This window comes from Nycticebus coucang, chromosome 16 (genome assembly GCF_027406575.1).
Source record: "Nycticebus coucang isolate mNycCou1 chromosome 16, mNycCou1.pri, whole genome shotgun sequence".
NCBI lineage: Eukaryota > Metazoa > Chordata > Mammalia > Primates > Lorisidae > Nycticebus > Nycticebus coucang.
Genome location: NC_069795.1, coordinates 5,732,822 through 5,754,347, shown reverse-complemented (window position 1 = coordinate 5,754,347; position 21,526 = coordinate 5,732,822). Strand labels below are relative to the sequence as shown.

At 47.2% G+C, this 21,526-nt stretch overlaps 1 protein-coding gene across 3 annotated transcripts in view; it reads right to left on the bottom strand.

The window, feature by feature from the left end:
* The window catches only part of DSCAM (DS cell adhesion molecule), a 738,786-nt gene that overhangs the window by 144,636 nt on the left and 572,624 nt on the right, over nt 1-21,526 (bottom strand). For all 3 annotated transcript variants that reach the window (XM_053565720.1, XM_053565722.1, XM_053565721.1), the window contains 4 exons: nt 9,730-9,926; nt 8,626-8,722; nt 7,873-8,001; nt 1,910-2,077 (listed from right to left, as the gene is read on the bottom strand). In XM_053565720.1, the coding sequence (XP_053421695.1) occupies nt 1,910-2,077; nt 7,873-8,001; nt 8,626-8,722; nt 9,730-9,926 (591 nt within the window). The remainder of the gene's footprint in view (nt 1-1,909; nt 2,078-7,872; nt 8,002-8,625; nt 8,723-9,729; nt 9,927-21,526) is intronic.

The following is a 21,526-nucleotide window of genomic DNA, read 5'->3' as shown; positions in this document are numbered from 1 at the left end:
CCTAAGTGTTCAGCATCACAAAACACCAGGAAGTTAGTAGGTTGCTGAAATAAATAATTCACTACCATTCTATTTTTGTAGGAGCATATTAACATTCATTCTCCACTTGTTTCTGAGAAATGCTAAGTTCTTTTAAAGCTGGGATTTTTGTTTTCAATGATCAAACATGTGTAGGTAAGGAGGGCGGATAAGGGCATCATCTTCTGTCCATTTTGCGGATGAGAGATCGCACAGAGTATCCAGGCATCAGCAGGGCTCACGCGCATACACCTGAGCACAAAGGCGTTTTCAAACCATGCTTGAAAACAATTTTCAACAATGGGTGTCTTCCCGCCCAGAACAGGCTCTCCTGGTGGTTCAGGAAGAATCACACATTTTAACCTCTTCCTGGGAGGGCAACATTAACTGCCCACATCAAAGGCGTTAAAATGTTGGCATTTAATTTGTTCCAGCCATCCTGCTTCTTGGAATTTAACACAAGAAAATGATCTTGGAAACTGCAAAAGACATGTGTGTGCCACCAGGATGTTGGTCATTACGGGGGTGCTTATAATAACAAAAACTTGAAAACACCCAACATCTGTAGCAATGTAGGAGTTGTTATGTAAATGGCGGGAAATATCATTATAAATTGTAGAAAAGTACTTAAGAGATATACGGAGGGTTCTAAAAAATTGTATACATGTTTAAAGAATGGAAAAAACTGTTAAAATTGTAGTACTCACTAAATACTGATAATAGATGAACACACGTCCCATTGAGCTCTCTTATAATTGCAGAAGTCAAACATGATTTGAGTATTACAAATTAACGCAGTTTTTTCCTTTCTTGAAATGTGTGTACATTTGTTGCACCTTCTGTATAAGTTCAGTGTCTATTTAGAACGCTGTTAATGAGGGAACAGAGAGAGGTGGTGGGAAGGACATCCAGAACAACTTGTGTTGGAAGTTGGAGCAAACCTCCAACCTCTACGCTTCCAACTGCGCCCCAGGAGGGAGGGCTGATTAGCGCTGACTGTAGGCAGAAGGAAAGACTGGTTTTGGAGCTGGACACTCCTTTTTCTCCAATACATGAGTCAGGTATTGGCTCCTTACCTTTCTCCTCAGAAAACGGAAGGGCAGTGGCTTCCCCTCCTGCCCTGAGGTGGGCTGACCATCAGCTCAGTCCCCTGCAAACCAGTTAATTTCACCCCCAGCAAACACCGATGGACCTCAGCGTCAGGAGGGGTGTGCACACTAGTGCGCGTGTGTGTGCATGCATGTGTGTAGGTGAGGAAACAGGCTGCAAAGTGCCTTAGTAGCTTCTATCAACATGCCCTAGGTGGGAGGGTCGTACAGTGTTTGCCTTCTTCAAAATACCTATCTCTAGCTTGGGATTTTCAACACTGACTATAAAAATCTTTGCAATAGGAAAAGGAGAAATAATGTTTGCTTAAAAATACTGAGGTTTCTAGTCAATAAAATCAACTGTACCACACCCCCAGAACAGGTGCCTGCTGCTTCCCAGTTAAGTGTCCCTGTCCCTCCATTCCTCCCACACTGGACTACACAGGGTCTTAGGCAAGGAATGCCACTCACGGTTCTCCCCTCAAACTGGATTTCAGGAGTCCAAACAAAGGACTTGGGAAACGGCGTGATTCTTTGAATCTCACCAGATTGTTAGCCTCATATGTCTTTCTTTTAAGTCTTGGCTCTGAGAACCTTGAACTAAATTCTATTTGAAGGGCACTGCCTTCAAAGTAAGATGCTGGGCGCTGTCTGCATTTTTTTCTAGGGCATGGAACTATGGAGAGCTCGCATCAAAGACCTCCACCCAGCGTGGGCAAAGGTCTGCTTCTGCATTTAACCATCTGAGGCTCAGGAGTTAGCTCCCGGCTCCTGCGGAGCAAGGCCCGGCGGGCGCCACGCACCTGCCTCGTCGGCGGTGACGGTGAGCTCGTTGCTGGGCTGGCTCTTGCCGATGCGGTTCTTGGCGTACATGCGGATGCTGTAGGTGGAGGAAGGGTGGATATCAATGATGGTGGCCGAGTTCAGCTGAGGGGAAACATCTTTGGTTCTCTGAGCAGAATCCCAGGAGTCTTTTGGGTTTTGTTTTTTTCAAAAAAGAAGAGATAGAGACGTGAGTTTTTTTCTCTGCCTTTGAAAGCTCACAAGTAGGAATTCAAAACAAAAACAAAACAAAAAAAGAAAGGAAGAAGGAGAGAAAGGAAAATGACACCCCAAGTGATTTCTTTATGTCCTGTTCTCAGTTTCCTGGCAGAGGTGGCAGTCAGAGGGGACCCGATCTCCCACGCACGTCACCCACACTGTGGGGACAATCGGTGGGAGGCCAGCAGAGTTCAGGGAGGGGCACTGGCCCCTGGAGGAGGGGGAGAAATGCCAGTGGGGGAAGCTCAGGCCAGTGGAGTGGAAAATGACCACGGGTAAGCACTTAGTGTGCAGGTCAGTATAGCCAACTGGGGTTCAGACGCTCTTACTTCTCAGCCCCTAAAAGTGCTTGGTTCTAAAAGGTTGGCAAAACCTCAAGCCATATCAGATCCTTTCTCTCTTATATACAAACTGGCAAAACTAAGATCATCCCACACAAACCACCTCCATTTCCAACATAAACCCTGCTACCCAAAACATCTCTCAGTTCCACTTTTTGCAATCAATTGGTCTCCAATTGTTTGTTGTAGAGATTATTTTCAACCACAGCAGCTGCCTAGTGTGAAGCATTACCATGGACTCTGATAGTTTGTAGCTGGTGATTTTAGGGCTTTGACCAAGAACGGCAGTGAATGGTTCTTATATCAAGACCCTGGGCAGTTGTTGACGGCGGGGGTAGGGGTGGTGTTCAAGAGCTGGTGCTGTGGGTGAAAGAACCAAGAAGCTCCCAAGACAGTGGACAGAGGAGCTGCTCACGTGTCCCCACACCACCCCAGGGTGCTCGTCACACTGGTGAGTCTTTCAGGGGTTATCTACATTTTCACTGGAGTTTAAACTCCACGAGGGCAGAGGCCACACTCTCCATATTCAATTTTAGATCCCTTTGCCAGCATAGTGCCTGGCTCACAGTTCACAAATAATAAATGTATGTCTGACAGATGAATAAATAAATGCAAAAGACTTCTGAGTTTTGGGAATGGGGCCGATCACCTTGTCACACTAACGATGAGTTGTGGCAGTTGAAGGGGCTGCTCTGCCCAGAGGTTAACATAAACGCAAGCAATTCTCTGGACTCGAAGGAAGGAAAACGGGGCTTAGAGATGCTTCTGACTGCTCTGAGGTCTCCTCCAGGAATGTGGGCTAATAGAAGCTGATGACTGATCTCGCAGTTAGAAGGAAAGCAGCCTCTGAGCCAGCAAGATTGGAGGTAGAAGAGCAGCCCAGAAAGAGAGGATTTGGCAAAAATTCAAACAAGGAAGTAGGAGAAGCCTGTGACTAAACAGAGGACAGACGAGGGGAGATTTCACTCGGTGGGATGATACAAAGGAGCCTTGTCCACAAAGAGAAAGCTGAGCCTTCTAGAGAAGATGCCCAGGACGAGGGAGGCAGGTGCAGAGAAATGTGCTAACTAACTAGTCTCAGGAGGAAGCAGACACTTGCAGGAGCTGATGGGTTGATGGCTCTGTTCAGGCAACACAGAAGTTTCTGGAACTGACGGGGCCAAAGCAGGCATAGCCATCTTCAGTAGAGCTTTGTCTGGGAGTGGCTGACAGCCTCAAGAGACAGCTGACCGCCTTCTCCTGGCACCAGCCCAGCCATGTGAGGGGTCAAGGCAGGCAGGGGACAGCTCTCAGCTTGCCAGGCCCTGGGGGGGTTCCTTTAGCCCAGCCCACATCTTGGAAACTAATCTTCTTTTTAAACAATCTTCCATTATGATTTCTGGACCATCCTTGATGCTACGTTTGCTCTCTGTCTCTGGTAACCACTACCCACTCCCACCACTGGGCCAGGAGACCATTTATAAACCCTGCTTCCTGCGTGCAGCCTGACCAGATGGCCCTGTCCTGCATTTGCAGGTGCCTGGATCTCAGAGCACACATTTCTGTTTGTGACTTGCTCCTACGAGGTTTCTTTATTTTGTCAATGGTGCACTCTACTTGGTGACATTTATTTTTCATTTTTCAGTTTCATCCTGCATAAAGGCACTGTGCTAGGCATTTTAAAACATGACTTCTGCAGTCCCCACACCTGTAAGAACACTGGGAACACCTTGTGTCTTTCTGACAACTGTGCTTTGAGACCTACTAAATCAGACTCAGGGGACTAGTGCCCAGAAACCTGTGCTTTATAAAAATCTCACTGTCTGGGTCATTCTGATGTGTAGTTTGGACAGGCTGTTTTATTTGATTAAATTGTTACAACATTTTACCAAGGACAGGATCCTTATTTTCTTTGTGAAGGTCAAGAAACTCAGGCCTTGTTACATAGCTGGTAAAAGCAGGGATGAGGTTTGACCTGAACTGAGTTATCCCCAAGGTCAAAGTCATTTTCCTGTAGCTTATGACCCATACATACTCCCCAAGGACACCTAATGAGACTGGCTTTCAACATTTCTAGACACCTGCTGAAAATCTCATGTGCTGAATAAAAGACCTTAAGACGAGTTCTTGACTTGGTTATAGATGAGGAAGAGAATGCCCAGTTTGGAGCGATGCGAGAGAAAGTAGCTTTGGCCAAGCAGCGCCAGAGCATCCGTGAGTCTGCAGAAGGGAAGCCTAAGAGGGCTGCATAGGGCCAGAGTGCAGCCTGGTTTAGAAAGGAGTTGTCAGAAGCATCCATGGGACATGCAGGCAGGATTTTACATCATGCCTATGGAGATGGTGGCATAAAACCAGGGTGAGAAGCTCAGAGTCTCATCCTGCCTCTGCAAGTCCAAACAACCTTCTCCCTGTGGAGAAGACTGGGGAGCTCACATGAGCCATGTGGTTGTACTGGGTGCTCACAGGGAGCCTACTTTGGGGCCATTCCCTGAGTCTAGAGGATGGCAGATCATCCAGGATGGACTTGATATGAAGAAGTGCTATTACAGGCCCTAAGACCAGAAAGAGTGAGGGCAACTGAAAGTTAGGGAGGCAGAATCACACAACAGGCTCATCTAGGGCCACCCTGGCCCTCAAACTGCTTTGCTCTAGGGCTGTGTGAACACCTTCCCCACACCATTGGACCTGTCTCTGATTGAAGGAGCACAGGAAGGATGGGAAAGGCACTCCTTACCCCTAACTGCACCCCGCTCTATAGATATGGAACTTTCTTGCTTTGATTATGAAGAGTCTGATTAATTTGTACATTTAAAGATGCTGTCCATGATAAAGATGATTCTTAGATTCAATCGCATGCAATGTAGATACAACAAACATTTACAGCACACTCTTCATATACCAGGCTATGTGCAGAGCACTGGGGATCCAAGGACACCCCAGTCAGAGTCACCGCCTTGGAGGAGCTTATGGAAGAGTGGGACTCAGATGGTGAACAAGCAGTTCCACTAACCCTGATGGCTTCAGAGGCATTTTACTCAGGAGCATTTTCATGCAATCTGAGCAACACTGAAAACTACCACTTACTAGATATTGACTATGTGCTGGATAACAAGTCAAGGGTTTCAAAAACATTCTTTTCTTATACAGTATTCACAAAATACCTGCTGAGTGCCCACCATGTCCAGCACCGTGCTAGGTGATGGAGAAACGGGTTGGGTGAAAGTAGGCCCCCTAAGCACAGGGAACCCTGAGGAGCTCCCAGGCCAGAGGAGGTGACATGCATTATTCAGTATGTTCATCAAGGTACATGTCACCATGACATGTACGTGATTACACGCATGAGACCTGTGTGAGCACACAAGAAGTGGGACTAGAGAAGGCATAATGACACGGTCCCCGGAAGGGGGCTCCTCCCAGCCAAGGGCGTCCCGTGGAGCCTGAGGGCTCCTTGCTGGTCACTGTCCCCTGAGCTTGGTGTGGTGGTACCCAATTCACAGACGGGACCAACCAGAGGGAGGTAAGCAGCAAAGGTGCAGAGCTGGTCAGACATGGGCCCAGCTGCTGATCCAGCACGGGCTGGATCCCAACGCCCTGCTGAGCCTGAGACGTTCACCAGTATCTGTCAGGGACTGATCCTCACGGAAGACAGTGGGAGCCTGAGATGCCCCACCATGAGAGGCCACCTGAGCCCTCCAGCGCCGACAGCAAGGGGGGCCTGAGCGCTCAGCACTACCTCTGGGTTCCAGACCAGTCTCTGCTTGAATGTCCTGCCTCACCTGAGAAGTCTCTTCTTTCCTTCAAGACTAGCACCTCAGAACTTTCAGTTCTGTTTCTTTAAAACAAAGGGGAGTTTATCCTCTTCTGCTCTGGCCCTTGGGAAGCTGTTTGTCCTGGTCCCTGAGAGGCCCCCTGTTTTGCACACCACTGTCTTGGGCTTACACACTCAGGTCACTGTGTACAGTCCCTGAACCCTGGGAGCTGGCAACAGTGTGACTCAGGGTGCCACTGCCCTGGGGGGCTTTCCTCGGGCCCAGGTAGGCACCAGCTCACCACTGCCCTGAGGGGCTTTCCTCGGGCCCAGGTAGGCACCAGCTCACCACTGCCCTGAGGGGCTTTCCTCGGGCCTGGGTAGGCACCAGCTCACCACTGCCCTGAGGGGCTTTCCTCGGGCCTGGGTAGGCACCAGCTTACCACTGCCCTGAGGGGCTTTCCTCGGGCCTGGGTAGGCACCAGCTCCCTGGGGTCTCCAGGCGCCACTCACACGAGTGACCTGAAGTGCTGCACGTTCTCTTACAAGCATTTTGTAACCCAGCAAGTTTCAGATAGTGTTTCTTAGGAACAGTTCTCGTGATTTGCTTCATCTCCTTTTTAGTCTCCAAATTCTACTTTGGAGTCTCTGAATCCCTTCAGAGCCGCCTTTGGGTCTCCCTGCACCCCCACCTCACACAGCCCTCGGGCTGCGTCCCCGCCAGCCCTGCTGAAACACCTCCCCGCTTCCCGCCTGCCTTTCCAGCTGCCTCGAGCTTGCGTTCTGACTACAGCGTCAGTGCAAGGGATGCCAAGTCAGTCCCAAGTGTGCAATCTGAAACAATGTAAGGTGCCCAGGAAGTGGAAAACAGGGCCACTTTTGTGGCTTCTAAAACTTTTTATTAACCCTTCCCATGCTGATGGTGCTCAAATCTCTCGTATCGTTTGAGTCATGGTAAACATTCTGACTAGGGGCCACATTCTGACTAAATAAGTCCCAAAAGATTGGGATTCCACTGGCCCAATGCATCATAATGTTCAAAATGGCCCCAGCATTGTCCTTTGAAGGTCATCAAAGTGCATAACTGCAGTGGCCCTGACAGCAGGGACAGTTTTATTTATGAGCTCTGGGCTACAACAGTGTCACTGGTGGCCCCTGGACATTTCCAGAAGGGTCTGCAGGGTGAGTTCTCTTTTTTCTATACAAGGACCACTGCACAGCTCGCCCTGCAGAGGTAAGCAGGGAGGCACAGCCGCACCTTGGCACTTGGGACACAGGACAGGGGTTCCTGCCCTGGAGCAGTTGCCCAACAGGGGAAATGGGAACTAAAAGTACAGGTGAGAGAAGGTGACAGTGGGCCCCTGGGTGTGCCCGCAGGCTGCCCGTGTGCTAATGTCATGTGCTAATGGGTGGCTGCAATGCCAAAGAGGCCAGTGGGAAGTGTGACTGTGGTCTGGGCTGGCTCCAAACAAAAGGCCAGACTGCAAGGCCTCAGGGGGAAGCCTGGACACTTTATGTGAGGAGGAGGGAGACTGCGGGGGGGCAGAGCGCCCTCCAAGCTTCCCTGAGTTGAGGTGCGTTCTTACGGGTTAAATAAAAGGAAAAGAAAGGCAGCTTTTTGAAGTGAAAATAGAGCTGGAGAAAATAAAGAACTCACCTGATTTATTTTTGCATTCAATATCGTAGCCTGTGATAGGGCTGTTTCCGTCAAAGCCCATGGTCCACCTGAGCGTGATGGTGCGGGCTTTGACATCTTTGATCTCGATCTCGGGAGGGTCAGGGGGCTCTGTACCATCAACAGAAAGACCCAGGTTAGTTCAAACAGGGGTCAGTGGAAAGCAGTGGTAGAAATGCTGAGTATGATTCCGAAACGCTCTGTTAGCATTAGACAAGGACAGATGCTTTTTACTTGGAAGCACTTTTTTTTTTTTCCTAATCCCATTTTATGGATGAGAATTTCCACTTTCCCAGGATGCCCAGCCTTCATAGCGCTCACAGAACTGGGCCAACCCTGAAGGATAAAAATGTCACTATTCAACTTTGGATCTCAAATTCAAACATTCTTTGGTCCCAAATATTAAACTTCCCTCTTTCTGATTGTCTAGTATTTGGATTCTAAAATTGAACAAAGAATGCACAAGCTGTACTTCCAGGCCTGCAGCGTGGCCGCCAGCAGCTGGTCATCTGGCTTCATTCCTCCCAGGGCTTTGTGCCCTGCTGGGGGCTGCATTTTGACATAGCCCAGCTCGACATAATACCGCTTGGTGCTGACTTCATTCATGTCAAATTTGTCGGGAATTAGGAAGTGTTTCATGGAAAGCTGAGTCCACGTGGAGGCCTGAGGCGGGGCGACAGACCCTTGCTGTCCCCAGACAGCTGTGTGTTCTCCCTGGTGCCGTCTCTGTCCTACCTTGCACTGTGAGCTGAATTATTCCACGGTCCTCCCCATAGGAATTGATAGCATGGCAGGAGAAGAAACCGGAATCTTCTCTCACAGTCGGCAAAATCTATGTGTAAAGCAGAAAGAAATTCTCCTTATTCAGTAGCCGAAATGGCTTTGGCTATAAAACTCTCCCCCTCCGCTTTCTTTTCTTCTGCCATAGTCAACGTGCACAGGCACACACACAAACCCAAAAACACACCCACGGCCACGCACATATCCTCTGAGGGCAAAGTTATTTCAGCACAATTGAACTGTGCAAATGGACGGGCCCCTTGCACGTCGCCCACGTCAGGCGCAGCTCCTGCATCTGGGTGTGGAATTCATGTAGGTTGGCATGGTCAGGTTATATATAGTCCACGTGGACATCTTTTTTATGATCTGCCTTTAGAGCATCTTACAGAAATAGATCTGTAAATACTGCAGTCAGGGCCTGGGGCTAACGACACCCTCAGCTCTGCTCTAGAGGGATCCCAGAATTGGACGCTTGGGAGAGAACTAATGTGATGTTTCTCTGCCATGTGAGTGCTACAGCATCCCCCTCCATCTCTGTAATAAATGCATTGCTCAGTTAGCTGCCCATAGTGCTAAAATAGCATAAGAGAATACAACTTTCCTGCCCTGTCCACCTTTTGTGATCCTGTATTAAGGACAGGTTTTTCCAAGGGACGTTTCCAAAGAAGCATAATATTTTTTATTATGATATAATTTGCCCCCAAACCCGTCCCATTTTTCTTTTTACAGGAAGTTAAAACATGTGCACAGCATAGGCTGTCATTCCTCCAGGATTAACTGTCATTAAAAAGCCCTATTTGTCACTTTTTTTTATTGCAGTTGGTTTCCTGCTGTGTTCATAATAAGTCTCCTCTTAATAACACTTATAACAAAGCACTATTTTTGAAGACTACTCAGTAATCTCACTGTATGAAATGGCAGAGAAATGATGCTTCGTAAATAAGTCCCAAAAGATTATTTGCTATTAACCCCCTGCATGCACCCACGCGTGTGAAAGTACAGACTTCTTGTTCCAAGAAGCTGTGGGCGTCCACTGTGTCGCCTCGGTCATGGTTTTACCTGCAGCGTGGAGAGCACCTCCTCTCCCACCTCCTTGGTGGATACCATGTACCGGGCCATCTCGGGGTTAATGATGCGGTCCTCCTTCTCCCAGCGCACAATGATGGGCTTCTCCCCGTGGGCCATGCAGCTCATCTCCTTCTTCTGACCCTGGGTGGCCAGGGTGGTATTTGGGTAGGACGTTATCATTGCAGGAACTGAAAAACCAAAAGGGCCACACCTTGTTCAGCAAAGCAGCACTCTTGATCTTCCCCAGAGTAACACACAGGCAAGTTGTACTCAAAGGGGTGTTTCTTTGAAATAAAATTTACTTGAGAAACTGCTCAGAAAGAATCATGAACAAAGTAAAAGGAGCCTGGGGCAGAGACTGCCGTGCGGGGTTCCCAGGGTGCTGTTCTCTCCCCATCCCACTGAGGGCAGACTGGAGCACAGGCCATGGACTGTGTCCCTTAGGACAGGAAAATGATTTTACTGGCTGATTAGTCTAGAAAGGAGGCTTAGCATTAAGAATTACACTCTTCCTTCTGAAATCACCCGTATTTTTATCAGTTCCAACGACAATGAAACATTCATCATTAGTCAGCTTAGTGGGCCCCTTAAGTGCTGCTGATGGATCCTTATGATCATTTCCCAACATCCACATCTCCCACAGTTGTTATGAACTTTGCCGTCCTTTACTGGTCACTTGGAGACCTCAACCCTGTCCTTCTTCAGTAACTTATGGCAGAGAATCTCTTTATTTGTAAAACTTCTCAAGTTCCCTTTCTTCACCTCAAAATTAATATGTGTATTTTGGAAATGGATAAGGTTCCAGTACAATTCTACAAAGTTCCTAGAAATTTTGAAAACCATACAATAAACACTTTTTTTTGAAAAATTTTTTAATTTATTTATTTTTATTGTTAAATCATAGCTGTGTACATTAGTGCAATCAAGGGATACAATGTGCGGGTTTCATATACAATCTGAAATATTCTCATCAGACTGTTCAACGTAGCCTTCATGGCATTTTCTTAGTTACTGTATGTAGACATTTGTATTCTGCGTTTAGTAAGTTTTGCCTGTACCCATTCTAAGATGCACCGTAGATGAGGCCCCACCCATTACCCTCCCTCCACCAACACCTCCCCCCTCCCTTCCCCTTAATAAACACTTTTTAAAATGCACACTAAGCTTACAAGAAATTGAGAAAATAACCGGGGACCAAAACCAGAAGAGGATCTTGAAAAGCCAGAATTAACATGACCTTGGTACTGTGACTATCAGAGGGGCAGGCATCCAAAGCCAGACTCTTCCATGGGCTCGCCTTGGAGAGAAAGGACATAACAAAAAGTAAAAATAAAAATCCACAAACAGCAAATCAAGAAGCAAACTTCCCTAGCTTGTGTCATGAATGTATATATATAAAAAAAAAATACCTCCTCTGAGAATTTGTAGTTGGCTTGACTACACAGGTTTGGAGTCAAATTTATGCTAAAGAACCAGCATGAGGGTCGTCTTTGCTCAATGGTGTTTACCCAGATTAAACTGCTGAAGATGAGCTTACAAACCAAAACTATAAAACACATGAGATAACAATCCACCCTGACTAAGAATCGACCTCCGAAGGGCTTCAGATGATAGAACTATTAGACACAGACTGCAAAATAACTATGCACAAAATGTTTCAAGATATTTTAAAAAGATAAATGAACAATGTATTATCAAAAAGTACTAGGAAAATCTGAAAAAATGAGCAAAACAAATCCAGATTTGTACCTGCTTTTTACCTCCTTTCTGCAATTGCAGGAAGAAAGGTCCTCCCTCATTTCGGAAGTCTAGCTAACCTTGTGCCCACAACTGTCTGTCTCCGAGGCTCTCCAGTGCTCCCCGGGACCTGACCATGGACACACTGTGGGTTCCTCTGGGATGGGCACAGATCGATCACATCAGGTCTTCCCTCACGGCTTACCAGAGAGGTTTGAGACTACATCCCGAAGTCAAAGAGCTCCCAGTTCTACAGCCTGAACACCCACATGAGAACCTGCACTTGGGGGTTTCTTCAGTCAGCAGCACGGACTGTGCAGCAAGATGTGGCAGAGGCAAATTGGTGACCAGGAAGAGAGGAGGTAGGAGTCTCGCATTTCAAAGAGAGTCGTCCACAACTGTTGAAAGGTTCCTCTTCCAGGATTTCTGAGAAGCAGCTGATGTTTGGCCTGGTTGGGTGTCTAGGTCATGGGGATGGAGCCTTCATGAATGGCTTGGTGGCCTCCCTGTCACATCACTGAGTTCTCACTCCTTTGGTTCACTCGAGAGCTGGTTGTTTCACAGAGTGGCACCCATTCCACTGTCTCCAGGTGACACCCCCTCTTCACTTTCCACCCTGAGTGGAAGCTCCCTGGAGCCCCTACCCCCGGGAGCAGATGCTGGTGCTGTCCTCATGCAGTCAGCAGAACTGCGAGCCTGATAAACTTCTTTACTTTACCAACTACCCAGCCTCAGGTATTTCTTTATAGCAGGGAAAAATAGACAAATAGCATCAAAACTGGCTCTATCCTCCCCAGCCTTTAGTTCTGAGTTCTCCCTTCCCCTAGCCCATAAAGAAAAATGTTCAAATTTTCAGGAATATCTTTATTGAGGTATTACATACATACTATAAAATCCACCTGATTTAAGTGTACAGTCCAGTTGTACACCTAATATTATATTAACTTTCTGGGATGGCTGTAAGGAATTACCAGAATCTGGGTGGCTTACAGAAACAGAATTTTCTTCTCTCACAGTTCTGGAGGCCAGAAGTCCAAAGTCAAGGTGCTGGCAGAGCCACGTTCCCTTCAAAGGCTCCAGGGGAGTCCCCTTTACTGTCTCTTCCAGCCTCTGGTGGTTCCAGACACTTCTTGACTTGGCAGCACAATTTCCCCTCTCCCTTTATCTTCACCTGGCATTCCTTCTTGAGATGTCCGTCTTCACAGGGACTTCTTATCAGGATGGCGGTCACTGGCTTTGGAAGCTACACTATTGTAGTATGACACCATCTTGACTAATATTTGCAAAGACCCTTTTTATTTCACACAAAGCCATATCCAAAGGTTTTATTGGGGCACTATTCAACACAGACATACAAACATACTATTACAAGCTGAACACGAGTACATGGTGTTGTATGATCACTACACCAAATCTCACAGCATTGACAGAAGCCCAGCAGATTCTTCCTGCCCATGGATGCTCACTTCCCTTTCCCAAGTCAAGTCGTAGGCAGTCACTTGTCCATTTTTGGTCCCCATATCACCTTTTCTGGACATCTCCTATGAATGGGCTCAGAGGGTGTGCTCTTGGCATCTAGCTTCCTGGACTTCTTTTTCAGTAAGCCCCGTGTTTTGAAGGTCCACCCATATCATAGTGTGTCTTGGTGCTTTGTTCCTTTATACGCTGAGTGACATTCTGTGGCATGCATACAGAACATGCTGTTCATCCACTCACCCCCTGACACGCCTTGGGGTTGCTCCCACTTTTTGGCTATTCTGAATGATTCTGCTGAAAGCATCTGTGTGTAAGTTTTCATGTTGACAATGTTTTCATTTCATATGTCTCATTTTAGATTCCTAAAAGTGGGCCCACTGAGTCATATGGCGGTTCTGTGTGTAACATCTTGAGAAACTGCCACTTTTCACCAAATGGCAGCACTATTTTTTATTCTCTAGGTAAGAAACTGAGAAGAGAAGGAGAGGAGGAGAGAGATTAGATGTGCTCTTAACTCTGTGAAGGTTCAGTGTGTGTGGTGGGGAAACAAGAATGTTTCCCTTCCACCATCTGATGGGACATGCAGACAGTAGTTATTAGGTCACCTGCCCAGGGTGAGATGGCATCTTCCTTCCCAGCTGGAGGCTCCTAGGCTCACCAAGGTGCTGCCACCGCAGAGGAGCTGAGGATGGTGTCTTCTCTACTAGTGAAGCTTTCTGTTTCATCACACAGGCACACATCAAGATGTTTTCTCATAAGGGCTGATAGCTAACTCATGATAACTAAAGATCTCAAAGCCCACTATAGCACAAGACTATGAGGAAAGGGCCAAGGAAGGGGAAGGGAGGGGGGAGGTTAGGGTGGAGGGAGGGTAATGGGTGGGGCCACACCTACGGTGCATCTTAGAATGGGTACAGGTGAAACTTACTAAAGGCAGAATACAAATGTCTACATACAATAACTAAGAAAATGCCATGAAGGCTACGGTGAACAGTTTGATGAGAATGTTTCAGATTGTATATGAAACCAGCACATTGTACCCCTTGATTGCACTAATGTACACAGCTATGTTTTAACAATAAAAAAAAAAAAATCTCAAAGCCAACAAAAGTGACCTGAGGTTCAGCCTTAGCCACATACACTGCAGTTGGCATGTTTGAACCCGGCCTGGCCTGCCAAACAACAATGACAACTACAACCAAAAAATAGCTCGGCATTGTGGCGAGTGCCTGTAGTCCCAGCTACTTGGGAGGCTGAGGCAAGAGAATCGCTTAAGCCCAAGTTGGAGGTTGCTTTGAGCTGTGATGCTACGGCACTCTACTGAGGGCCATAAAGTGAGACTTTGTCTCAAAAAAAAAAAAACAAAAAAAAGTGACCTGAAATGCAAAACTGTAAATAAATCTACCATAGACCCCCAAAGAAGAAAACATTTAGTCCTCAATCTTCTCCCCAAAGCTGGGGGACACAGAGTGGGCAGCCCCATGTAGGAGTTAGATTTGACAGGTGGTCCTCCCTGATTCCTGATGAAACGCCCCTGTGCTTAGAACTAAAGACAGAGACTATGGAGGCCAAACTGTGCTCTGGAAACCGCCCAGCTCGGTGCCCCGCCATCCACATGCCCGGCTGCGGTCTGCATTTCTTACCCTGCGCCTTTGTGACAAGGAAAAGAAATCCACAAGATGGTGAGGAGTGAAATAGACACAAGTCTCCTGCAGGACCTGCAAGTGTGAGCTCCTCCCAAGTCCCTGGGATGCTCACTTCCTACGCTCCAGTGACAGTGAGCCAAGTCTGAGGTCAGGGCTGCTGCCACCTGCAGAGCTCCTGGGCAGGACCACAGGGTGCTGTGAAGGCTGGTGGGGCCCAGAACGTGATTCCCCAGTACTGAGAAAATGACCAACTGGAAGAACTGTCCACAAACTGTCATGCTCCTGTGAGAACTTGTTTTCTCCTCTTTTCTTTCTTTTTAAAATTATATTGCGTTCTATATGGGAGAAATAATCCCAATTAAACATAGACCTCTGGTCTGCTTATGATTTGCCCATTTTGCTCTGAAAAAAATGTTCCTCATTTTTAATCCCATTTCTCCTTTGAAAGAGAGCCCCACCAAATGGGCATTTTAGCACTGTTTTAACAAAAGGACTGATTATTGTGGCTTCTTTGCAATGCTAATGTTTGAAGGCTCGACCTTTTCACTTGTCACAGTTGGGGTGCTCAGAGGTGACAATATGTCAGTATGGCAGCCCCTTTCTGCAAGGATATCTGAAGCATAACCAGTGGACAATGGATGAATGGACGAATGGACAGGGTAATTTAACAGGGACGCTGCCGTGAGAGGCTGCGGGCAAACCCTGTAGTAGGGTGGAAGGAAACCCACACCCAGGAGGGCTCTGCCTTGAGAACGTGCTATGTGCTTCTCCCACAAAGTCACACACTAAGGAAGGTGCTGTTTTATATCATGGTGTACCGGTCTATAAATTTCCCTCATAAACTATGATCTCACCTAACAGCACCTGTATGGCTAAGGAAATCTGCACTCTCAGGACATCGGGAGCATCCTCTGACCGACTTTCTTGCGGCATAAAGCAGCAGCTGAGTGGAGCGGTCGCCAGCACCAGCCAGGGGAGCTCGCTGTGCACACCCTGCCCGGCTCTGCAGCTTGTGGTGCCACTGTTGAACCTGAAATTGGCAAGTGGGAGTATTTACACCCCTGAAATTGGCAAAGACTAGAAATCGGGGCTTTCTCCACAGCTGACTGTTGAACACTTACAAGACCACTATTTAGGAGAGTGTTTCCCTATATTAATAATTTGAAAGGCTGTTCCCATCACACCAGAGACTGAAAAATTGGAGCGTTTAACTCAAGAACAGTAACTTATTTTAGAAACAACCTTAAAATATGAGCAACTTATTACTATATGTTTTCACAAGTAATTCATCAATAAGTTGATACATACGTTAATTGTTTTTTGAGACAGAGTCTCCCTCTGCTGCCCTCGGTAGAGCGCTGTGAAGTCATAGCTCACAGCAACCTCAAACTTCTGGGCTCAAGTAATCCTCTTGTCTCAGCCTCCCAAGTAGCTGGGACTTCAGGTACCCACCACAGCACCTGGCTACTTTTCTATTTTTTTCCTTTTAGAAGAGACAGGGTCTCACCGTTGCTCAGGCTGGTCTCAAACTCCAGAGCTCAAGCAATCCTCCTATCTTGGCTCGCCCAGATGCTAGTATTATAGACATGGGCCACTGTGCCTGGCCCATACACTGTTTTTTTTTTTTTTAACACAAGGACACAGAAAGAATGGAAATTTATGTTAATAAATCAATGATATTAAAGATTAGTTCCAATGTTTACTCATCAAGTCTTTTAATGACTCTAATACAAAATTCATCCTAACATAAAAAAAAAATCCTAACATGTTTTTAGTTGCTTTTTAGTTCATTTGTTCTGTCTCAGCTCCCTGAAAATAACATTGAGAAAGTGCCACACAGCCTGGACAACCCCTAACTGATAAGATTTCTGCCACGATCTGTTCAATCCTTCATGTTACAGGGAAGGAAAGCGGAAGCCAGAAAAGAGCAGGTGTCGAAGGCCCAGAAGCAAGAGTTGGGCAGAAACCCCCGCTACATTCCTCAGTGAGGACCGTGACGTGGGGAGTTGCCAACTCTCCGGACAGTCTGGCACTTCCCGTGCTGTAGGATGGACAGCCCTGTGTGCTGGAGACTCGCTCAGTCCCCCCGCTCAGTCAGACCACAGGTGGCAGAGGACGGTGCGAGGCCAAGAATGAGGAAGCCCAAAGCTGGCCCAATGCCTCCAATGGGAAACTGAGGCAGGAGGTACTGGGGTTCCCAGGTGAGAGATCAGGGCATCTCAGATGCTTAGAGAACGGACATAGTTTTTAAACTACTTCTTCAACTATTTTTTTTCTTTTTCATCACCCACCAAGATTTTATTTGAACAAATTTCATTCACACAAAAAGCTAAATAGCTCCCTGCAGCCTTTGGCGGCTTCCACCTGAATGTTGTCCTTTTCTAGGAACACCTGCTGTGATCCTGGTGGTGGTAATTACAGCTAACATGTATCCTGCCTTAGGTACTATAGTAGATTTTAATCTTTACAGCAACCCTAGGAGGTAGGTGCTAGGGTTACCTTGATTTTATGAATGTGTAAAACAAGGCACAGAGAGGCTAAGTGACTTGTTCAAGGTCACACAGGTGGTAAGTGGTGGAGCCAGAGTTTGAGCCAATGCTTTTTCCACCTGTGTATGAATTCGCAGGAAACACAGCAAATACAGCCTGGCCTATTTTTGTGTATCAAGTGGCGTCAACTCTCTGCCTTCTTTTGTATCATGCTTCTTTAATTCTGTCATTTTTACATGGTACCTGCAACATACATATATTGCCTGCCTTTTAATTGCTGGACAATATTTCTTTGCATGAATATTCCTTTGTTTATTTGGAAGGGTTCAGATTTTGACTATTGAAAACAAGGCAACTAAGAAGAGTTTGGTGTGTGAACCCTGGTCACTGACACCTGGGTTCTCCAGAGCACACGTGGAGAAGCGGAATTTTCAGGATGGCGTATGTACATCTTTAAATGTCTGAGACTACTCCAGACGGCTTTCACAAGTGGTTGTGCACAATTACAGTCTTACCGGAAACTTCATTATTAATTTGTTTGGTATAGCCATTCTTCGAAAGCAGTCCCCAGACCAGTAGAATAGGCATCACCTGGGAAGTTGCTATACACACAAATTCTGGGGCCCTACAATTTGTTTAAAGGAGACCCCGAGGGGATTCTGGTGCACGCTGAAGAGCAAGAGCGCTGCTTCAGACCCGTTCTTCACGCCATCTCACCTCCACCTGTCACTCAGAGCCTGAGTCTCTCTGTCTTGTGTGGGTTTTGTAAGAAGAGCTCAGGATTTGGAATCACGAGAGCTGACTCTGAGCTTTCTCATTCTGCAAATTTAACAATCTATAAAATTATGTAACCCAATGCCTGGATTCCACGATTAACATTGTTTTCTGCATGGATCTAAATCAAAGTTTATTTTCATTCTTCTCAGTAAATCAAACTTTACTGAAAACATAATTTTCATTATTCTATTTTAAATTCATCTTAGGTAAAAACATACATCAGTGTCAGAGAGTCTCAAAGTCTCTGGGCCCCAGCCCTGTCCCTGAATTCTGCAGTCCAGGGTGGAGACCTACTGGAGCCTCCTGTCCCAGGGAAAGGACCTGCTATACTCTGCTCTGCAGATGTGACTCAGGGTCTCATGACCCTTGGGTTAGAGCAGTGCCCCTTCTCCTGTATCACATCAAAGGATGAGGCCAGAAAGCGACCTGGCTCCAACTCTGAGTAGCTGTGAGGACAGGGCCCTCAGCTGCCCTAGGCCTTGAAGTCTCACCAGGCTCACAGGACAGCTGAACAGGTGCAGGTCCCCTCAGCCTGGGCTGTGGCTCAGAACCACCTATGGGGTTTTAGAATAGACTCACACCCACTGAGTCAGAGGTTCAAGGGCAGGGCTTTTGCATGGATTCATTTAAGTTTCCTAAATGGTCTAATACATGTGGTGGATGGAAGCAACTCAGCAGATGAGCGTCAAGGCTTTCCTTCTCCTGCGGCCTCTCTTTCCTCCTCTCCCCCTCTCTCTCCACACACCCCGTGTCATGATCGCTTCTATTTCTCTGTTTCATGTCTCTCTCCCTTCTGCATGGGAATACTGACCAGGCAGTGTCTGCTCTCCTGGGTCCCCGACCTGGCCCTGTGATTTGGGGTACTCCTGCCCCACTAGCTGCAGCATCTTCCCTGACCAGACTGACTTTCTGTAGCCCAGCCAGTGTGGGGACATCGAGTCAGCCTTCTCCCAGTTGGAGGGGTACCCCCAGTCACCCAGAGGCTCACCCGCTAAGTTGCCCTCTGCAAGGTCTGTGGTGCTGCTGCCCCTCTGCCCCATGCAGGAGTATTACGGGGGCCACCCTGTGCCTGGTCTTCTCATACCCACCAGGAGGGGTGGTGGGCACAGGCACTGCTGGGTGGGAGCCGGAAAAAGGCAGCCTGGGCCCCGGGTGGGAGAGTGCACAGCCCAGCATCATCCTGGGGAGATGGTAGAGGTGGGAGTTCCTGGGGCTCTGGCTTCATCCACTGGCCCCTCTGACTTCACTTGCAAAACACAATTTCAGAAAAAAAAGTAGTAAGAATTTGACGACGGTGACCATCGTCAAACCCCAGTGGAGGGTCTTGTGGGATGGCACTGGTCTCATCACCAGGATGGTGTCCCTGAGAGGGAGGCAGCCTGGTGACCCTGAGCTGGGAGAGACATCTCTTAGGGGGGACAGAGACATGACAAGCCCAGTCTGGACAGTGGAGCAGGGAGCTGGCTTCCCTCTGTCTGCTGCATCATGGAGGCTGCGTGCCTACATAGAGGTGGACCGTGGGCAGGGAAGGGGCTGATCTCCTTTCTGTCTGCACATCCCAGCAGTCAGCCAGCCAGCCTTCCCTGTCACTGTCCTGTGGTCCCTGTTCCTCCATCACCCAGCAGCCACTGAGGAACGCACAGAAACACTGTGCCTCCCAGGCAGCTTCCTTTTCTTTTTTTGGTAAAATACACATGGCATAAAGTTTGCCATTGTAATCACTTTACGTAGCACCAAGGACACTCACATCACTGCGCAGGGCTTACCACACTTCATCCGGAAACATTTTTCATCTTCTCAAACAGAAGCTTGGTACCTCTTGAGCAAAAACTCCCACTCTCTGCTTTTCCCAGCCCTCCAGGTCCTGGAGCCACCATCCTACTTCCTGTCTCTGTGGATCTGACTACCCGAGGGACTTCACGTAAGTGGAGCTGTGCAGTATTTGGCCTTTTGTGACTGGTCTATTTCACTCATCATAACCTCCACAAGGTTCATCCATGTCGTAGCCTGTGTCAGAATTCCCTTCCTTTTGAAGGCTGGATAATATTCCATGGTACGCACACACCACCCTGTCTCTGTCCACTCGTCCGTGATGGAGACTTGGGCTGCTTTCCCTTTTGGTTATTGTGAATAATGGTGTACAAAATACCGTTATTTTAAAAAATCTGCAGAACTTTGCTAGGGAAAATGGATGGCGATTCTTGGCCTGTTTCTTTTCGAGCATTTCAAAGGCCGAGCAGCATTTTCCCTGTCTGTGGTCTCTGCCTCTTATTTTCATGTCTGTTTCCTCATCTGTCAGAACAGTGAGACCCGCAGCCTCCTGAACCTGTGAAGAGGATTAATGTAATTACGCCATGAAGCCCACGGAGGCCGGTACAGGAAAAGCCCCACAGGAATGCCAAGTGCTACTATTATTGCGGCAGAACCAAAAATTCCTCTTGTCCAAACATTTATTGTTATAAAAGTTTTAGCAAGTGAGGTTGCCTACTGGGCAGCTCTAATCTCTGTAAAGAAAATGATTTCTCCAGCCAGGAATTAATAAAATCTTAGCACATTCTAAAATATCTCCTCGGCTGGGTTCTTATGCTTACATAATGAAGTTACTTTGATTATAACCATTAATCAAGTTCATGTTTCCAAGCTAGAGTGGGATATATTTGATATTAAGCTTTAACAAGAATGGAGACACCTCCACTCCTGGCAACTCTGCCAGGGCTTCCCGACGGGATCCAGCGTGTCGGGAGAGACCGGGACGTTTAGGGTTCATACTGTATTCTCTCTGAAGTTGTTTCAAGTCACATTATTGGAAGAAAGTTGATTTATTGTGCAAGAGAAGTATGAATATTAAGTGAGAGAGATTAAAAACAGTATTTTCCTCCAATTTACAGACAGAGAGGCAGATCATTTCTTCCCATTTTTTCTGTCTCGTCATGTACAAAGATGCTGTATTTCATGTAATAAGAAAACTTCCTAACAATTATGTAGAAAAGAAGAAAATAGGAAAGAGACTTTGATTTCCTGCCAACCATGATAGTAAAAACAAAATGAAACACTGCAAGAAAATAGACTGTGTCATCATGAAAAATTGGGTGTGATCCAAGATATTAATTAGAAGAGATAAATTATGAGCTACGTGTTAGCCCGACCCCCAGGTGATCCCGGCAATCCTGTCTCCTAGAATGCAACATTTTACCAATTAAGGGGTCTGCATGACCTACCCACTACAGAGGAAATGGTTTTATGTCACTGGCACTCTGACATTAGATTATACAAGACTGAGGCGTCTATCTGGGGTGCACCAACTCTCTCTCTCTCTGATGCCCAGTCACTCCAGAGAAGCCTTTCACAATTTCACGAGGATACCCAAAGGGCCGACGGAGATGACCATGAGAAACACAAGCGTCAAGCCAGTAGACTGCCGGCAACCCTGTGCAGGAGCTTGGGAGTGAGCCCCCCTCTCCTGCCCATGGCCACCTCTGCCTCACAAAGCATGCAGTTTCAATGGCAACAAAACCAGCCGCACCCAAGTGGCCTGAGGGTGGACGCATGGAGCAGTGAGGCCCAGAGCCATGTCCTCACTTTTGAGCAGCTGTCTTACATCTGGCCACTTTTCGTGGAGAAACAGAGAGATGTATCATCCTCCTCATTAATACCTGCTGGGGT